Here is a 21,270-nt window from a genome sequence, read left to right on the forward strand (position 1 = left end):
ACCGAAAAGCTGATCGGGGCTTACTGAATTCAGGCGGGAAAAAAAAGTCCCGATAAGTGGCTTATCGGCAGCCGGGTGGCGAAATTTTTTTTTTCGGAAGAAAAGTTGCCGATAATTCCCACTTATCGGAGCTTACTGAATCAGGAGGGCAAAAAACGGCTATAAAATGCCGAAAAAGCCTTATCGGGGCTTACTGCATGAGGCCCATAATGGGAGCTGAAAAAGTGGTTTCCGTAATGAAGAAAAAACAAGATAAAATTGACCTCAGAGTACAGACTGGGCAGGTTTTATTTTCTCTAGTAAATAGTAAAATAATTATGCAGTTTGATGCATAAACTATTTACGCATTTATTGATGATAAAATACATGCAACATGTGTAGTAGATATGCTTCTCTATCCCTGAAGAGGGTAAAGTGCTGTGTACAAGTATGAGCATTCAATGAGAAGTGGAGTTCAGATCAAAACTAAGTATATTGTGCTGGCTTTGCTCACACTGTGTCACATTGTGCAGCCCGCAGACCAGACTAGTCCCCTGTACTGAGGTGGGATGTAGAGTATACGCACTGACAGCAGAGGGGGCGTGTCCGGGATGTGGCGTAGTAGCGTGGCCAGGCCTGGATGTAAATAAACAATGGTCAAGTACTTACCGAGTCCGAGGATAAAGAAAGTTCCGTAGTCAAAATCCGTAGCTGAGTCCGAGGGTCTTAGAGGTTAGAGACGTCTGTAGGAAAGTCGAGTTCAGGAGCCAGAGGGGGTATTCAGACGAGCCGGGTCAGTAGCTGTAGGGAATAAACACAACGAGAGCACGACACAGGTTCCAGGCAACACAGGTAGCAAAGAGCTATGCAGAGCACGGAAGTGAAAGCAAAGCAGGATATTTAAAGCGGCAGTGACCAATCCGGACAAGGAGCATGGCGGGGGCATGTCGAGGAGCTGCTCGTGAGGGGCTGAGAGACCAGGAAGTAGTATAGGACAGCTGAGAGTGCTGGAGACGTGGTGAAGACTCCCACGACGAGCGGGGGGCGGAGACAGGCATAATGTGTGCGCTATAAATCCTTGAAGCTTCTTCTCCTGCTCTGGTCACATGGTCCCAGCTCACAGTGCAGTATGGAGTACTGCAGCTCCCGCGCGGGCTCCACACTGACGCTGATGCTGCCCCACCGCCCCCGCACCTCTGCTTACCTGTTCAGATGTCGCCGCGGGCTTCCAGCAGGTAAGTAAGAGATACTTTTCAACTACCCTGACATTACCTGGATACCCGGCGCCGGGTCCACTTTCCAGCTGCCGGATCCGGGTAATTTAAGGGTTGCTGAAAAGCCGCCGGGTAACGCCCCGGTACCCGGTGTAACACTTTAAAGAACTACAGAAAAAAGGACATATCAGTCTCCTATAAAGGCTCCTATGTCTATATCGACATTGAGACCTTCTGGGGCTAAAGTTTTCAATTTATTGATCCAGAAGGTCTCTCTTTTGGGTAAATCAGTGGTACGATTGCCACCTCTTCAATTTTTGGTGACATGTTCAATACTCTTGAAAAATAGTCCCTATGGGTTGGCCTGATGATATCGCACAAAATATTTGGACACACTGGGTTAAGACTTTTCACCTAATATTTCCTAAGTGTTCCATAATCCACATTCTGAGCGGCCTAGTGGTCCTGCCCACCGAACAAGTATACCACATGATTCATCCTGCAATTAATATATTGTTCTATTTCAAACACTTTTCCTGATATTTTAGATACAAATGCAATTTTCTCACCAGAACTGTGGGTACAGGCTTTGCAGGATAAACACCCCCCCAAAAAATAGGTTTCTTAAGTCAATTATTGATATTAGAGCACTTGACAGATCTAAAAGTACTGGGTACCATCTTACCTGTTAAATCTGGCGCCTTTTTGAAAATGATATTTGGATGTTTATGGTGATTTATTCCAAGTAGAGGATCATTCAAGAGGATTTGCCAGTGTTAAACATGTTATCTTTTAAAAACCTCTCTATTATATTGAGTGATAAAAGCTGTTTTAAAATCACATTTGGATTTTTCTTCTCTTTTATCGGTATTGATGAGTTTTTCTATCTAGAGTATTAATTCTTTCTAGTGCAGAAGAAGTAGTTGCTCCAGATAGAAAAACTCTATATAGATATAGTGTTTAAAACTTGAAGGCTTATATAACACTATAGGAATATTATACATATTCTATGGTCCGGTATATTATAATGTACATAATAGGGATATTATAAATCTACCTTACACACACTGATTTATGATCATTAGAGAAATATATATATGTGATGTGGGAAGCCTTCTATATCCCAGTACTTGTATGCTAAGACAGCATGGATATTTAAGCGCCGTTCATTGTGATGAACTTTGATTACAATATAGGAAGTATATGAGTTGTAGGGTATACTTATCCACCATATATACCCATACTCCATATAAGGATATATTCCGTGGGCTTGAGAGATGTCAAAGTAGAATAAACATATTATATGTTACAGGAAGACATACATATTAATGTGGTTACAAGTCTCCATAATTATATGCTAATTCTCTACTTAACTCCAACAGGGATTCTTTTAAACAATACACACTGTAAATAATTGCACAGTCACAAATTTAAGGATGTAATAAAGTTTTATTGTTTTTTATTTTTAATCTGGGTAGCTGATCTGGTAACTATGGAGAGTAATTTGTGGAGCAAGTGAAACTGGTGGGACAATTTGTCCAAAGACATAATATATATCAACATAGAGTGCATTCTAGTGGAGGATTCTTCGTTTGGATCTTCTTTGATCATATCTGGTATTAATTGTATCTATCCTCATGCATCATGTTACTTACCTGAAATAAAAGGAAAAGCAAAAATTATTAATAGGATGAGCGATTTATAAAGTTTATTTTTTGTATGATTTTTCTATAGTGTCACTGGTCACAATTTGATAGGTGTAACAACTAAATGGTAAAGGTAAAAAAAAAAAAGTTTCCTGGCAGGGTTGCTACTTTAATGTGAAACCAGAAGTGTACTGTAGGGGAACAACGGCACAAACAAAACGGAGAAAGGGGATATCCGCTCAACCTCAATGAAGTGGAAAGGTAGGTGCACTAGGGGAAGGATCAAACATAATGAAACAAAGGGTCCAAACCCAAAAATTCTCGCCAGGGTGGAGAGTAGGTAGGAAAGGCCCCAATTGTGTCTACTCAGTACCTGACTAAATTGCAATTATGGTTCAATAGTACAAAAACCGTCAGTCGTATCATGGAGCTAATTAAACACTGTAACCTTTGGAGGCGGAAAAACTGTTCTGTGTTACTTGAAAGAGAGTGGCTAACTAAATAAGTAAGCCTCCCATCAAATATGAATTGGCAGTATTTGGACGGAATGGGACATTTGGTCATGGCCATTTCACCACTACCAAATGGCCACCGCCGCTTTGCCACAGACGGACCCACCGCTGCAGCCGTTTCGCCGCTGAAATCCTGGCACCGGCTGCTTCTAAGGTAAGTTTTTTTTTTTTTACTGTTTAGGGTAGGAGCGGTAGGGGGTTAGTTTAAGGGTTTAGGGGTTAGGGTACGGAAACAGAGAAGGGAGTTCAAGGTGGCGAATAGACATTAAGGGTTAGAGAACAGAGTTAGTATGAGTGAGGGAAAGTAGGTTTGCTTGTCAAGGGGAAGGGTCGTGTTATAGGAGGAGAGTATTTATATATATATATAAACACAATGGAGTATGCCTCAGGATGGAGTATGGTCCAGCCGCACAGCTGATCCCTACTTACTTGCTTCATGCATAGTGCATGATACTTACATGTTTGCCGAAACGTTTAAATGTGGCTGTCAGAAAATGTATTAGTAAGCTCTCATTGTGACTCTGAGTATGCCTCTTTTAGTCTTGAAAATGATGTGAGTAATACAAGCATATATATGAATTAGCATTTTTTACTGGTCAATAAAAACAACCAATAATTTTCACTATTGTATTTTTTTTCAGTAATGTCTCTAGCTCTACCAGTTTTTCTTATCTATGTGTCTGTCTATCTACAGTATCTATCCTAAAAGAGGATTACTTTAATTTTACTATAAAAAAGGCAAACCTGATTTTTCAAAATATGTGTTAATATTTTTTTAATTGTTTCTGCAACTGCATTCACGTGATTTTTTTTTTAAGTACTTATCAAGAAGGGTGTATTTTTTTGGTTAAACAAAAAAATCTTCAGTAGCTACTGTACTTATAAACCGTTGTAAAGAGCATTCTGTAAAACCACAGAAAATTTGGCAAACGCACAATTGAAAAGTACAGGTGCGAGGAGTGTGCTAATGCTCAAAGTAAACAGCAGTGGCTTTTGTGCTTTTCTGATGAAAGAAGTTACCTTTCTTTCTGAGAAATTTATTACCTTTAAATATTTGCAACCCTCAGCCGACAGCACAGAACGCCACTTGATTTTTCCGGACAAAAGGGATGGCTTGTGGTAACAAGCAGATGCTTGAGTGGACCGTGTGGCATAAGGTATAACATCAATCAAGAAAATCAATATTTGCTTTGCTGGTATCTTTGTGGCGTACATTTACCTTACTTGTAAATTGGGCTGTGTAATATATAATATGTAAGGCTCTTACTGCTCTTACTTAATCATTTCTGAAGTACTGAATGATTGCAAGATGCCAATTCATTGTAGTCTGAGACACTTAACTTTTGAGATGACTTGCTTCCTTCAGTAAACACACAGATCTTTCTGCCAGTAACCTCTTACCATTCTCTGTGCTAACGTACTGTATAAGACAAAATTAAAGGCTAATTATCTTGGCGATATACAGATTTAGCAAAGCATAGTGTTCTTCAGCGGCTGTCGTGGCACCGAAGGATTAGTGCTCGGTAGGGTGTCCCACTCAGAAGCATGGACCCCCCACAGCTCCATTGTGGTAGACACTGTCCCCGGTTCCCAGGGCTGCCGCTGACGGGGGGAGGAGCTCGGGACAACTGTCCTGGGCCCAGTGGCTGCGAGGGGGGGGGGGGTCCAGCTGCTGCTGGATGTTGGGCACAGCCAAAGGTCAGGCCCAACATCCGCCTCTAGCTTCTGTGGGCCTCTCTCCTGCCTCCTGCCGGTCTGTTCCAGAAGTCAGGCTCATCTTCCACATCCGCGTGTGGGACCAGCATGGCATCAGAGGACTCCCTCAACGAGAGAGAGGAGGAGTTTATTATGTATTGGGGGCAGGGGGTATTGTGTGTATTTGGAAAGGGGGGTTATGGGGAGGGGTTATTATTGTGTGTATTGAAATAGGGGGTATTGTGTGTATTGGGGGATGGGTAATTATTGTGTATATTGGGGAGGGGGTTATTGTGTATTGGGTAGGGTAATTGAGTGTGGGGAAGGGAGGGGAAGTGGAGGATAGAGAAGTGGGGGTGTTAGAGAAGGGAGTAAGGGAGGTGTCACCGACTTTTGCTTGTTTGTCTGCGTCACTGAGTAAGTCTTGCTGCATCTGTAGTACAGCAGTCAGCAGCATGTAAATGTTGCTGCACATCAGTCAAACGGTTTTAGGGAAAAAAATCTAAATCTTACCCTAACATTTTGGCTAGGGTCCCTTATATACAAAATACACAGGATAAAATGACACTATTAAAATATAGATGTTATTAAGTAAATGTTAAAAAATTCTATATTAACCTTATTGACAAACCTTTACAGTGCTGTGGGTCCAGCAGCACCAGAGAGCTACCTGACATATGGCACTTCCACGTCATGTGATCCAGGATTAACCCCATGATGCGAGCAGGCATGTGATGCCGAAAACGGAAGTGAAGCCTCTAAAAACTAGCAAGTGCCCATGACATTAGGGTACTGTAAGGGTTACCGGAAGTGGAATCCCGTTGGGGAAGAAATAAGCCGTGCACTGCTTGAAAATAAAAATAATAAGGCTGGATCGTTCAAAAATATATTAAAAATATTTATTTGGTCATTGGCAACATTATAAAAATAAAGAAAACAGGCAGGGAAAAACTCTGACACGTCTCGCGCATGTGTGCTCTTGGTGTGTGCTTCTACCCTGACTTAAAAATACTCCTCCCCCAGCAAACCTCCCCCTAATAAATGAATCACCCGACTTCCTGAGCCTCCTACTGAGGATGAAGGCAGGAGGGGGGTGGGAAGAGGGGAACGTGGACTGGTGGTCATGCTGCCCCTCACAAATAGCTCTGGGCTACTTTTTAATATTTACGAAATTTTGGGGAAGGAACAGAGCTCAACATTTATTTTGATAATTTCACCCGTTTACACCAGAATTAAATTAAAAATGTGCAAAAATGGCAGTATTCTGTATAAAGCTTTATATATGCCTTGAAATGTTGTGGCTATTTTAACACACATCCCTCGTACTATGTCTTGATAAGCTTGGCCCATAAGTGCAGGTGGGATTGGTCATTAGGCCATAGAGTTGGCACATGTGCCCATGCTAAATATCGTAATGCACACATTAAACAACTGAGGGTTGGATTACAAAATGATTGGGAACATGTTTAGAGTATGTCTTTCTATCTACTTTGGAGAATGATCATTTGAGCACCTTTATGCATGAGTAAAGAAAGCTGATAAATGTTTTGAATGCACAGCTGATTGGTCCCTTGTGCAAACACTTTGTAGACGTTTGTGAATGTAGACTTTTATGAAAAAGACCCTGTTGCTTTAAAGGTTCACCTTTGTGATGCTGTCATCTTCAAACAAATTGCCAGAATCATAATCTATCTGCTTAGTAATGCAAACAATTGTTTTATTTTATATAGATACAGTACCTTATATATGTCTAGTTGTCTACAAGTTGTATTATACTGTTAAATGATCTGTTATATCCATGTACTACAAAGAGCTATTGCAACTCTCACAATCATTTAATTAATTTGGTACAGTATGTAAAAGAAAAAAGCAATCCCTAGCTATCACATCACCTCTTAGAGAAGAATTAGTTGTGACCACATAATGGAAAAACACTTTTTTTTTTTTTTTTTAATGCTGAACATGCTTTTATAATGTTAATGTGTTATAAAATTAAAAAATATAATTATGTATTTGTAACGGTCATATCACCCCACCCAATCGCATATACCGCGTGCGTGGAGGGAACATGCAATGTTACCAAGGGGGTGCGCGGTGCAATACCTGTTGGCTCACAGAAGGCTGAGCATTCGCTAAGGGAACCTGGGGCAATGTATTACAATACTAATGATGCAGCGCCTCCACCTGCGATGGCTCCCACCAGAGGGGAAGTTCTATATAACTATTAACTTTACTACATGCAGCAACTTATCACATTACATCTCAACACATGCGCCACGGCGGACGCTAACCACTCTAGGCGTCACGGCGGACGCTACCACCTCTAGGCGTCACGGCGGACGCTACCACCTCTAGGCGTCACGGCGGACGCTACCACCTCTAGGCGTCACGGCGGATGCTAACCTCCCGCAGAGTGACCCCACCCTGTGTCCAGTAACCCCCACCCAAATGTCTTGCACTCCCAAAATCATATACCAATGTCTGCATATGTATGTGTGACTGCGCAGCCACTATGTCTGGTGATAGGCCTGGTTGGTGCACGTGAGTTGCAGGTTACCTGCCCGGGCTCCAGCCACGGGTACCGCGATATCACCGGAGTTCCGCCCGATCCGACGTTGTCCTCCACACCGCGTTGGGTGAATTCCAGCGCGGATAATATCACCTTAGTCCCAGGGTCTTTGATAGTGTTCTGAGCCCAGAACCCACCTCGCAGGGCCGCACGGCTTTAGCACTGTGTCCCTGACTAAGCTACCAATAAATGGGTCAGTGTCCCTATCTAGGGCCTGTCCCTATACTCCACAAGCTATTAAGTGGCTCAGGACCTAACTGGGGGCCTGGGGCTGCTGGCCTAATGCAGAGGGTCACTGACCCCTGCATCCACCTCTTACCCCTAGCTGGTCCGGATCCTGACTGCCTGTGTCACTGCAAAACCCCGCGAAAAAGTATCTCTCCTTTCCCGGGCAAATCCCTCAGCCCTATTGGCTCCCTGGCGTCAGGTGTCTCTGCCCCTATGCACCCTGGGGGCTGGCCGTCTATCCTCGAGCATGCGCGAGCTATCAGGGGCCTCCCGCGCTAGCTGGCATCCTGCGCATGCGCGAGCTAACTGTCATGGCGGCGCCCTGCTCCGCTAGCCGCCGGGCCGGTGGCAACGCGATCGCGGCCTTAGCGACGGCCCAATCGCGTCCCCGGCAACCGGCCTGCTCGCCGCTCGCGTCCCCGGCGACCGCCCGACCCGCTTCCCTAGCAACCGGCCGCACAGCAACACCGCGCGCTCGCAACGGTGAAGGAGGAGGCGAGTGCGCGAGGGGGGGGGACAAGGGAGGGGGCGAGTGCACGAGGGGGACCTGGCTACATCCTCCCCCTGGTGAAACTCCAACGTCCCCGCTTGGACCACATAACTTACTACTATACACAACCGTTATATAATAAAATGCATCTGGTACGAATACAACTTAGCACATTGCATCAACTTTAAACAAGGTTACACAATTCTGTGAGCATCACAATCACGGATTGGATTTTGCTCCGAGACCACTGCTGAGCCTCATACTGGGGTGCCCCCATTTGATCATAGGTTACCCGAGTTGGAGGGTACCTGGCCCTTTGGCTCCTACGGAGTTGTTCTTCAGCAACTCCCTCTGGGGAGTAATAAGTACAGTCCTGAGGCTCAGCCTCGTCCCTTGAGGGGAGAAATGTCTCTGAACAGTCTCTGTTAGGCACAAAGCACGGGCTCTGTGGATCCAAAGGCTGGCCTGTTGGTGCCACCTTAGTAGGCGTTGGCCTACGGGGCCCTTTACCCGTAGCTCCTCCGGGAGATGCCCCTTCTGTGGAATAGTCCCTTTGAGAGGGTCCCTCCATAGGGTCTTCAGGAGTTTCAGAGTGGGTCTCGTTATTTACAGTCTCTTGACCCACCTCTGATAGATCGGACTCACCGTTGAGCAGTGTGGCCTGTATTTCTTCTTCTTCGCCTCCCACTTGGGGAATAGGGAGAAGGTGATTACGATGCCACACCTTTACCCGGCCGTCTGTGTCTTTGATGCGATAGACCGGGAGGCCGGGCATCTGTGACTCTACCTCATATACGCCATCTCTCCATCGGTCTGCCAGTTTATGTTTTCCGGGGACTCCCAAATTACGAAGTAACACAGCGTCCCCAGGACGTAACTCTCGATATTTGACTTTATTGTCGTATCGTCTCTTATTGCCAGCATTCAGTTTAGCTGTAGACTTCTCAGCCTGTTAGTAAGCTTGCTGCAAACTGTCCTTTAGCCTTTGCACATACTGGAAATGGGTAGCATTGTGTATCCCATCCGTTGAGACTCGAAGACGCACATCTACGGGGAGTCTTGCCTCCCGCCCAAACATGAGGAAGTTCGGGGAGAACCCAGTGGACTCATGGCGAGTACAGTTGTACGCGTGTACCAACGTTTCTACGTGACGACTCCATTTTGCTTTCTGCGTTCCCTTCAGAGTTCCAAGCATGTCCAACAGGGTCCTGTTGAATCGTTCAGGCAAAGCATCTCCTTCGGGGTGGTACGGAGTCATCCGGGACTTGGCGACGTTCAGCATTTTAAGTAATTCTCGGATCAGAGTACTCTCAAAATCTCGCCCTTGGTCGGAGTGAAGTCGGTTTGGAAGACCGTAATGCACGAAGAACTTTTCCCATAGAACTTTCGCGACCGTGATAGCCTTCTGGTCTTTTGTGGGGAAGGCCTGTGCATATCGGGTGTAATGGTCCGTGATGACCAGCACGTTACCGATGCCTCGGCTATCAGGTTCGATACATAAAAAGTCCATACACACCAAGTCCATCGGACCAGAACTCTTAAGATGGGCCATGGGAGCTGCTCTGGTAGGCAACGTCTTGCGTTGAATGCACCGGGAACAACGGCGGCAGTGTTGTTCCACCGCTTCCCTCATCTTGGGCCAGAAGAACCGGTCTCGGACTAGCCCAAAAGTCTTCTCTACACCTAGGTGCCCGTGTTCATCGTGTAGGGACTTCAACACCAGGTATTGTAAGTTCTTGGGTAGGACTAGTTGTCTCCTATCCGGGTGATTATGATATTGCACCACCCGATAGAGCAAGCAGTTGTCCACTTCAAATTTGTCCCATTCTCGCATGAGTAAGGCCACCAAGTCATTGGGCGCACGTTTCAGAAGGGCTGGGTTCCTTTTTTCAACGGCGTGCCGGATGATGCTAGTGACCGGATCTCGAATTTGGTAGTCTACCAGATCTTTCCACCGGAACACCTTGTCGTGCGTGAGGTGCATCCCTTTTGGGTCGCAGTAGGCGGCGGGGACAGCCTGCGACTGGCATCCCAAAGAGTCGATCACTCGTAACTCGGAGAAGGCCACTTGGTCATTAACTATGGCTGCAGTTTTACACATAGCCCGCACTCTGGGGCCGGGAAGTTCTTCCCATTCCTCATCATCGGGGGTAGCGAGTAGTCCTGGTCTTCGGGAGAGGGCGTCCGCCCCAATATTCAATGGCCCCGGCTTATACTTCAAGGAGAAGCTGTAGTTACTGAGGGCGGCCTGCCATCGGTGGCCTGCTGCATCTAGTTTGGCCGACGTATTGATGTACGTGAGGGGGTTGTTATCCGTCCTTACCTCGAAGGTGACACCGTACAAGTAATCGTGGAGCTTCTCGGTGATCGCCCACTTGAGAGCCAGAAACTCCAACTTGTGGACGGGGTATCTCTGCTCACTGGGTGTCAAGCTTCGGCTGATGTAAGCTACCGGCCGCAGGCCCTCCGGGTGCTTCTGGTGCAGGACGGCGCCTAGTCCATTTAGACTAGCATCCACATGCAGGACGTAAGGCTGTTCGGGATCCGCATAAGCAAGTACAGGCGCTTCGGTCAGACACTTCTTCAGCTTCAGGAAGGCCTGCTCACACTCAGAGGTCCATTTGTCACCAAACGGTTGGCGGGCTGGTACAGCCTTCTTCCCGGTCTCGGAAGGGTATATCTTCAACAGATTGTTCAAGGGTTTAGCCTTGCTCGAGTACCCTTCCACGAAGCGGCGATAATACCCACAGAACCCCAGGAAGGATCGCAGCTCTGTGACGTTCTCTGGGCGAGGCCAGTTCACCACGGCATCTACCTTGGCAGGGTCGGTGGCGATCCCTTTGGCGGACACGATGTGCCCCACGTAGGTCACCGAGGTATGGCAAAATCGGCACTTGTCTAGGGACAATTTCAACCCTTCGTTTCCCAGACGATCGATCACCTTAAACAACCGCTCTTCGTGCTCTTCCAGAGTCCTTCCGAAGACGATGATGTCGTCCAGGTACACCAGGCACTCCCGGGGAATCATTTCCCCGATTGTCTTTTCCATCAACCTTTGGAACGTAGCAGGCGCCCCACATATACCTTGGGGCATACGGGTGAATTGATAGAATCCCAGGGGGCAGACGAAAGCCGTTTTCTCCTGGTCTTCCGCTGTCATGGGCACCTGATAGTACCCTGATCGGAGGTCCAGCACGCTAAACCAGTGACTCCCATTCAGCGCATTCAGGATCTCTTCAATGCGCGGAAGGTTGTATTGATCCGGGATCGTGCGGTTGTTCAGTGTCCGATAGTCGATACACAGTCGTACGGACCCGTTCTTTTTCCGCACCACCACTATGGGCGACGCATAAGGTCCTCGTGATTCCGTCACAATCCCAGCGGTTTCCATGTCTTGGATGGCGTTCCTCACATCGTCCACATCCCGAGGGGCAAGGCGACGAGAACGTTCCCGGAACGGGGTGGCATCACTCATCCGAATGGTATGTTGGGCACTGCGGCTGCACCCCACATCCATCTCGCTCGTGGAGAACACATGTCGTCGTTGCATCAGCTGGGTGGTCAACCGTTTTTTCCACTCTGTGGACAGGGTCGATTCGCCGAAGTTGAAGTCCAGATCGACTATCCGCTCGTGCGCGGCCGCCGCCTTCACCTGAGGTGTGGCTCCCACCGGGCTGACCGGATATATGCATCCCAACTTCTGGTCGACATCAAACTCCATCGGAAAGGGGGAGAGATTCTGCACATATACGTGGGTTCGAATAGGGATCTTAGCCGTCCATTCCCTCACTTCGGGTAGTATTCTATACCCTCGCTGAACCTCTTCTTCTTCAGGCTCACTCTCCAGTGAGAACAGTTGGTCGTTCTGGTCTCGGTCGGGATAACAACACCAGACGGCCATCTTTTGCACTCCCCCTGGTAATATGGTCGTCAGTCCTCGTTGACGATTGTAGAGGTCCCCATGACGCTCCAATGCATACACCCGGTGGCATTCTTCTCGTAAGATGGGGTCTAGGAGCGAATCGGCCAGCGGCAACTCGTTGGTCTCTCTCAAGTAGGCTCGGATTATAGCTTGCACTATGTCTGCATTGGTTCCCAAGATGATTGGGTACTTGCAATGGTCTTGGGGCTCCGGGCATACCATGGCCGCTACCTGCATGGGGTGCTTCTTGCCGGTGTTCAGTTGGAGTATGTCCAGTTGGACCTTTACAATCCCATCGATGGGGTAGTCTTCATTACTTAACCCCCTAACCTTCATATGTTCGGCCGGCCTTAGTGGGCAGTGTTGAAGGTGCTGATCATAAAACCTGCGATATATTATGGTTACTTGTGACCCTGTGTCCAATAGGGCCGAGGCGTATATCCCTTCTAGTACCACGGGCACGATGGCCGCAGGGCCCACTTGACTGCAAGCTTCACCGGATGGGGCGTCATCACTGGGGCCGGCGTCAGAAGGGGCATCCGGGGTTCCAGTTCCAGAATGAGTGAGTTCGAGGTCAGCTTCTGCCATTGGTACACTGCAGACCATAGATCGGGCTGATTTTCCTCTATCGGAAGGGTGTTCCTCAGGGTGAACTTCCTTTTCTGGGCAATTACGGATTACGTGGCCCTTCTTGCCGCAGTTAAAGCATACCACTGGGCGGCTTTCCGGGCGACTCGTGGATGGGGAAGGTGGTCGGTCGGGGGGTCGTGGTTTGTACCCTTTGGACAAGGCAGTAGACTCTTCCTTCTTTTCCGTAGAGCCCTTTCCTTTGGAGGCAGAGGAGCTCTTAGGTGTAGCGGTGGAGTGTAGAATAACATGAGCCTCCTGTAGTTTCACTTGCCGCAGCAACTCGGTGAACTTGTAGGGGCCCCCGTCCATTATCTTGCTGCGGAGCATGTTGGCTATGGGGTGAGTGGGGCTTGATCCCCGCAGATACTGTTTATGGAGAGCTTCATCCATCCCCGATGCGGAGACCAGCTTACGATTGAGTAGGACCCCGAGGACCAGCTGTAGGCGGTGGATGAAAGCCGACAGGTCCTCTCCTTCCTTCTGATAAAGACGGAAGTACTTCGTCCAGAGCGCTCCTTCGTCTTCTGCTAGTCCGTACGCCTCCAACAGGAACGCCACCATTTCCAACGCTGTCAACTCTGGGTGTTGGTCCCTGTGGATGGTCAACATAGTAGACGCAGGGGGTCTGAGGCATTCCATAATACGCTGCCGCTTTACAGTGTCAGTGCACGACCACTCCTCTACTACTTTTACTGCATTCTCCCTCCACAGGTCTATTCCTTCTTCCCCCTGGGGTATTGGAAGTACTCCAGAGAAGGCCTTAAGCCTCCTATAACTTTGAGACTGGGATGCCACAGTGAGGGCTTCTACGAATTGGGGTAGCGTCACCCCCATTATGGAACCTTCGTTCGTTGCTCTCTCTCCGATAGGCCGAGAGTTTACCTCGCGGGGTACGGTGTCGGGTGGAGAGGGAGGACTGTCAGCCCAACTACTGGCGTCCGGGAGGCCGCTTGGGGTAAAGGAGACTTTGGGTTGGGGACGGTCAACCCGGTTTGGGGTACTGGACACGGGGGTAAGTGGCGTCCAGGTACTGGTGGACCGTTCGTCGGGATCTTGAGGAGGGGCTCTGAGCGAGAACATTTCCCGTATTACTGGCAAGTCCGAGTATATAAGGGGGTATCCTTCTGGTGGGCACTCGGGGGCTATTAGAATATTCGGGGCCGCTTCAGGGCCTATGTCCCGGCATACGGTGAATAGTAGTGCACTCAAGTGATAAGTAGAGTCGAACACCCTGCCACGGTACCATATTCTATCTGCGCCTAAGAGTTTGCTCAGTGAGTTCCGGATGTCAGTTTCAGGTACTAACGCCGGGACGTTCCCTACTGCAACCACATGTCTAGGTGGTTCACGGACGGTGGTGGCCCACGCGTGGACCTCTTGACGTGAGGGAATTACCATGATGCTGATTTTTGGTGATTCGGTTTTGAATAGGGCACCCCAGGTCTAAGATCTCAGCAGCGCCTCCAAATGTAACGGTCATATCACCCCACCCAATCGCATATACCGCGTGCGTGGAGGGAACATGCAATGTTACCAAGGGGGTGCGTGGTGCAATACCTGTTGGCTCACAGAAGGCTGAGCATCCGCTAAGGGAACCTGGGGCAATGTATTACAATACTAATGATGCAGCGCCTCCACCTGCGATGGCTCCCACCAGAGGGGAAGTAGTTCCTCGCAGGACAATACACAATGACCACACAGACAGCTCTATATAACTATTAACTTTACTACATGCAGCAACTTATCACATTACATCTCAACACATGCGCCACGGCGGACGCTAACCACTCTAGGCGTCACGGCGGACGCTACCACCTCTAGGCGTCACGGCGGACGCTACCACCTCTAGGCGTCACGGCGGACGCTACCACCTCTAGGCGTCACGGCGGATGCTAACCTCCCGCAGAGTGACCCCACCCTGTGTCCAGTAACCCCCACCCAAATGTCTTGCACTCCCAAAATCATATACCAATGTCTGCATATGTATGTGTGACTGCGCAGCCACTATGTCTGGTGATAGGCCTGGTTGGTGCACGTGAGTTGCAGGTTACCTGCCCGGGCTCCAGCCACGGGTACCGCGATATCACCGGAGTTCCGCCCGATCCGACGTTGTCCTCCACACCGCGTTGGGTGAATTCCAGCGCGGATAATATCACCTTAGTCCCAGGGTCTTTGATAGTGTTCTGAGCCCAGAACCCACCTCGCAGGGCCGCACGGCTTTAGCACTGTGTCCCTGACTAAGCTACCAATAAATGGGTCAGTGTCCCTATCTAGGGCCTGTCCCTATACTCCACAAGCTATTAAGTGGCTCAGGACCTAACTGGGGGCCTGGGGCTGCTGGCCTAATGCAGAGGGTCACTGACCCCTGCATCCACCTCTTACCCCTAGCTGGTCCGGATCCTGACTGCCTGTGTCACTGCAAAACCCCGCGAAAAAGTATCTCTCCTTTCCCGGGCAAATCCCTCAGCCCTATTGGCTCCCTGGCGTCAGGTGTCTCTGCCCCTATGCACCCTGGGGGCTGGCCGTCTATCCTCGAGCATGCGCGAGCTATCAGGGGCCTCCCGCGCTAGCTGGCATCCTGCGCATGCGCGAGCTAACTGTCATGGCGGCGCCCTGCTCCGCTAGCCGCCGGGCCGGTGGCAACGCGATCGCGGCCTTAGCGACGGCCCGATCGCGTCCCCGGCAACCGGCCTGCTCGCCGCTCGCGTCCCCGGCGACCGCCCGACCCGCTTCCCTAGCAACCGGCCGCACAGCAACACCGCGCGCTCGCAACGGTGAAGGAGGAGGCGAGTGCGCGAGGGGGGGGGACAAGGGAGGGGGCGAGTGCACGAGGGGGACCTGGCTACATATTCAAATGTCATTAACCCCTTAAGTAAAAGCATTACTTCACACAAATAAATTATAGGGATATAGGAATTATTTAATCCCCTGCATGTCCCACTTTGCTATGGGAGATTCCAAGTTAGTTTGATTTTCTCTGCATCTTTCCACTTTTTGTTACAGCTAAAAATAGTGGAAATTATGAGCAATACTTTCCATGATTTAAACGTTCACTACAAACCAACATGTTTCTTCTAAATATGCGCCATATAAAAACAGGAGAAATCATATTTCCTATCACCCAGGCCGAGGTATATTATGATAACGTACTTAGTACACAGCCTGGTCTCGAGGTAATGAAGCCTTCAGTCTATGACATACTTCATACAGTACATGCTTGTACATCACTACTCCCATCATTGAATAAGCCCCTTACAATATAACTGAACACTAAATGCAGCCTAGTTTTGATACTGGAATTGTTGACTGTCTGTGCAGAAATTAAGTGCTTCTAAGTGTATATGTAACCCATTTTCAGAGATATTTGTTTTTTTCTTTATTTTTTTTCCCATTTGTATACCATTAAGAGTTAATAAGAGTTTATAATCTAAATCATAACATAAAGTGCTATATGAAGAAAAGTGTGTTCTTTGTATATCCAACATGAATAAATGTGCCTTGGTTAGATTTTGGTTTAGCTTATGAAAATATTAGGGAAGTTATATTAAATGTGATGGAGTGTTTATTTTTATGGTAAATCCTGGGAAAATGTTTAAGCATCAGACTTTCCGTGGTACACATTCATCTAACTGTCACTTCTAACTAATGTGAACAAAATACTCTTGAACACAATATTTACTGTAGCTAATAAACAAATATTTTGGCAAAATCATCATCATCATCATGTTACTGGGGGCCAGGATGAAACTTTTAACCTGGGCCCCGGTGGGGAGGATTGTTGAAACCCTACATTTGTTGAGTAGATACTGGGTGGCCTGGGCCCCAAATTTGTTGAGCGGGTGGAAAGGGTGGTTTCTGGTACTTACGTTGATTGGGTGGGGGGGGGGGGGGGGGGCGTTTCAGGCACTCACGGGGGCCTTCCCCTGAGCCCTGCAGAGGAAGGGTCCAAACAGTGGATTGGAAGACTGGATGCACTTCTGGGATAAATCGGGTGGACCCCCCTCAGCCACCAGGCCGGGACACCAATCCCAGTGCGTCCCCCTCCTGTCAGCGGCCCTGGTTATAGTTTCAGTAACGCAGGTCAAGAAAACATTGTGTGCATAGACGCATAAGTCCAGTCACATATATAGAAATAAATGTATTAAGACATTTGTTGTTAGTGAAAACGTTCTAATGGACTAACAACATTATTCTTGGACAAACTTTCAGAATCTGTACCTTCAGAAAAATAAAAGAATAAATAGAAGAAAATATGCTTGTATTTTTAGGGCTTATTAGTAAAATTATTATTTCTGGTTTGTACTTATAGTATGTTTAACTACTGATACTAGAAGGATGCTACCAAAACCTTTATTCTGCTTATCTAGGGTGGAAGGGCTGTTAAACAAAAAAAGTAAGGTACCTTATGTAACGGGTATTCCACCCCACCTAATCGCAGATATAGTGTGGGTGCGGAGAACATACAGTCTTACCAGGTGTGGTGCGTTACCTGTTGGCTCACAGGAGGGCTGAGCTTCCGCCATGGGGAACCTGGGGCAATTATATCAGGAGTAACCTTGTACTCGGTGCAGCGCCTCCACCTGCGATGGTTCCTAGCAGAGCAGGAATTGTTCCTCGCAGGACACATACAATAACCACATACACTGTATGTATAATAACTAACGACTTTTACTTGGGAACATACGAACCAATAACAATACACAGAATATCGGGTGTCCCTCTCTAGAGGAGACACTGAGTAACCCGACACATATAACTCTCCCACCTTCACCGGGTGATCCCACCCCGTGTCCAGTAATCCCCCACACAATGTCCAGCACTCTATAGAGAGCGGATATGTGTGACTGCGCAGTCACTAAGGAAACTACTAGGCCTGTTGGTGCACGTGTGGATCAGAGTTACCTGCCGAGCACTCCAGTGCTTGGGCCTGCAACGGACTTCACAAAGGATCTGCCGCTTGGTGATCTCCATCTGATCTGGTGGTTCGTTGTCCAGAGTCCGCCAGGGGCGATCCCACCCTGGAGATAGTCTCTGTCTCTGGGCCCAGACTGGAGCCCAAGTCTTCTCTTGGAAAGCGCAGTGTCCGCTGTGTCCCTATCTAACACTAGCGCTACTGTGACAGGATCCCTAACCTAGGGCCTGTCCCTGTAGCACCACAAACTGGGGAGTGAGGACCTATCTGGGACCTAAGGGGTTAATAGCCTGCTCCGCTCCCCTAACTCTTCCCAGTCCTGACTCTAACTGATAACTAGCAGCACCTGCAGCAACGCGCTGCAACCTACTGGGTGCGTACAGCAACCGTGCTGCACAAACCCTGTGCCTTCTTGCCAGACCTCACAGCACTGACAGCCGTGACCCTGACAAGACAGCACACACACACTCACTAAGGGCAGCGTCCCTATCGTGGGCCATCCCTTAGCAATTACCCACCAACCTGGTGGGGAGTTGGGGCCTACCTGGGATGTAGGGGACCTTATGCGGTGCAGGAGCTTCACTCGCTCCCTGCACCCTTCCTTCCCCTTCTGCTCCCCAGCTCCAACTCACGTAAGTAACAGAGCCCCTATCCTGAGGGCTGTCCCTGGCAACACTTACTCTACTGGGCGACTCAGAGCTATCTTGGGCCCTGGGGGCTGCTGGCCTAGTGCAGGGAGTCACTGACTCCTGCACCCTACCTCCTTCCCTTGGCTGCTCCTGGGTCTGACTGACCTCCGTGCTCCAAGCCCGCGAAATGTATCTATCTGCTTTTGCAGAGTCATCCTCTAGCCCTATTGGCTCCCTGGTGTCATGTGGCTCTACCCCTGGGCACCCTGGGGGCTGACAGTCCTGTACTACGCATGCGCGAGCTATCTGGGGGCCTCCCACGCTATTGGGCTCCTGCGCATGCGCAACAACAATGACAATGGCGGCGCCATGCTCCCCGAGCCGCCGGGCCCCTAGCGACGCGACCGCGGCCTTAGCAACGGCCCGATCGCTTCCCCAGCAACTGGCCGCATCTCGGAGGTAGCGCGCGGCTCCCTGCTCTGGCCCCCACCCTTGGAAGCAGCCATCGGGCCCGGCGCTGGCTCCGGCGGCACCCGCGACTGCACTGCTCCAAGGGAGGGGGTTCTCCAGGAGCTGCTGGAGACCAGGGCTACACTTATAAGAACAACATAGAAGTAAAGTGGTCATTATGAAGCGGGCTCGTATAACACCATGTTATCCATCAAATATTTAATATGATGTGTATTTGTAGGTATAGTAAATGTAATGTTTTTTTTAGGTTTGCTAGATATTTAATCCATGTGTCTTTGTTAGGAAAAGTTGAATTCTAGCGCTAACACTGTGCAATTAGTAATGACATAAAGAAACATGGAAAATGATATAGTACTTCTTACTAAATGTGTATGACCTACTGTAACTACTTTTAACGGAACAAGTTTAAAATGTGTGTAACGGGTGGACCCCCTTGTCAGACCCCCCCAATCTCACATTTGCCTGTGTGGTCTAACCGGTCCCCATTACGTGATCGTGTATAGTGGTGCACCTGCAAGTAACAGGACTCCTGAGTCTCCCGCTTGATAGTATTAGTGGATGTCATCAGGACAGGTAGCTGAGGTAGTGGGTGCGAGTCCTACTTACTTCATGTGCAGCGCCTCCACCTCATCAGGATCTATGCTTCCGCAGGGAGATGGTCCTGGTGAGGAACTCCTTCTCGGTGGTGACTGCCACTGTTGAGTAATCTCACACTCACTCAGTGGGGGGTTCTTTGAACAGGGCATCTTTATTTGCATGGTATGGGCAAGCTGTCCCTCACAGATAACAGCTCAGCCACTCATCTCTGTGCAGCACTCCATTAGGAAGGTCCCTTCTCCCTAATAGATCTGCTTTCCACCTCTACTCTCAAAGAGATTCCCCAGCTTCTCTGGCTGCTGTAAGCTCCTCTCCTGAGCTGCTTTGTCTCTCTCTTGAGCTGCTCTGTCTCTGTCAGCTCCTCTAACTCTGTCAGCTCCTCTAACTCTGCTGCGTATGCTCACTGACTCACAGCTAGCAGGAGACACTGCAACACTGTTGCAAACCTTCACGTGCCTCTCACTGAACAGAGGCAGCACAATAACAGGAAACTGACTTCTAACTTTAGGCAGTGCTGTGTCTTATATCACCCCCCCAGAAAACAAACCTGCTCTGTACCACTAAGTGTGGGCACATTGCATGTTGTCACTTCCTTTGGGGATATATGACACCTCACCAGGGTTTGAGGGCAAACCTCCATTGATTGTTGCTGGCAATCCTGCATACTTACCAGGTTTACTGCCAGCATGAGAAAGAGATATGTACACCAATCTTACACATGGCTACATGTGCTAAACAATAGGTAAAAACATTATCTTAAATCATCAATCCCACCTAACGTAGAATCAAAGCCAAGAAGCGAGGGGAATCTGAAAACCCACCATAAGTGGGGGGCTTGTTGATTTTAACAGCCTCTGATCAGTTTATACTGCCGTTCATGCACAATATGCCCAATTTGTACAGTTTATTTGCTACCAAATTCCCCATTTGTTCTTTCTGTGCTGCAGGCCAGTATGCAATTTTGTTCCCTCGGACTGCCTTGAATCTTAACCAAAGTCCCTATACCTTGCAGTTTGCAATGCTTTGCTAGCCTCTGTGTCCTTTGAGGGGTTAAGTACTACATACATTGGATAATACATTGACTGACAAAGTGATTGTACTTCCCTGAGTATAGATGCGTCTTTTAACTAACACTAAATAAACGGAAGAGTTACATTTTAAATTCCATTTAATTTTTTCTTCCCACACAGCATAAGCATCCCAATGAAAGAACTACAGTGCCATGTCCAAGATTTACTGCTCATATGACAACGTCACCAGACTCTCAAGAATACACCCAAATATTTCGCAACAAGTCTAGTTATCTTCCAGTGAAAGAAAATTACCGACAGAGGACTTCTTTTGCAAACACAACCAGTATATGGAGTATGTCAGGTAATAACATCTTCAAAAACATGTACTGTATGTTTAAAATCAAATTAATTAGTTATGTACAGTGTTCGACAAACCTAAACATTTGCTCGCCCCGGGCGAGTGGATTTAACCCCCGGGCGAGTAAATATTGGCCCAAGCAGCACACGTTTGGTACTAGGTGGTGAGTAGATTTTTTTGTGTGGCGAGTAGATTTTTTGGTGATTTGTCAGCCACTGGTTATGTATAAGAGATGTACATATATATATATATATATATATATATATATTTTCCCTACAGATACTGTATGTACAGCTCCACTATATTTATTTATTCTCTTACAATACCTTATAATGTAGATACTCTCAAAACTGTGCTTCTAAAAAAATATGGTATATTAAAGTAGAGGTTTGTGGAAATTGTGGT

General features: G+C 48.1%; 1 protein-coding gene across 1 annotated transcript in view; it reads left to right on the plus strand.

Annotated features, from left to right (window-relative positions):
• C5H12orf42 (chromosome 5 C12orf42 homolog) overlaps nucleotides 1–21,270 on the plus strand; it is a 456,508-nt gene that overhangs the window by 126,657 nt on the left and 308,581 nt on the right. Inside the window, exon 3 of the mRNA XM_075599098.1 lies at nucleotides 20,685–20,868. Coding sequence (XP_075455213.1) covers nucleotides 20,685–20,868 — 184 coding nt within the window. The remainder of the gene's footprint in view (nucleotides 1–20,684; nucleotides 20,869–21,270) is intronic.

The sequence above is a fragment of the Ascaphus truei genome, chromosome 5 (assembly GCF_040206685.1).
Source record: "Ascaphus truei isolate aAscTru1 chromosome 5, aAscTru1.hap1, whole genome shotgun sequence".
NCBI classification, from domain to species: domain Eukaryota; kingdom Metazoa; phylum Chordata; class Amphibia; order Anura; family Ascaphidae; genus Ascaphus; species Ascaphus truei.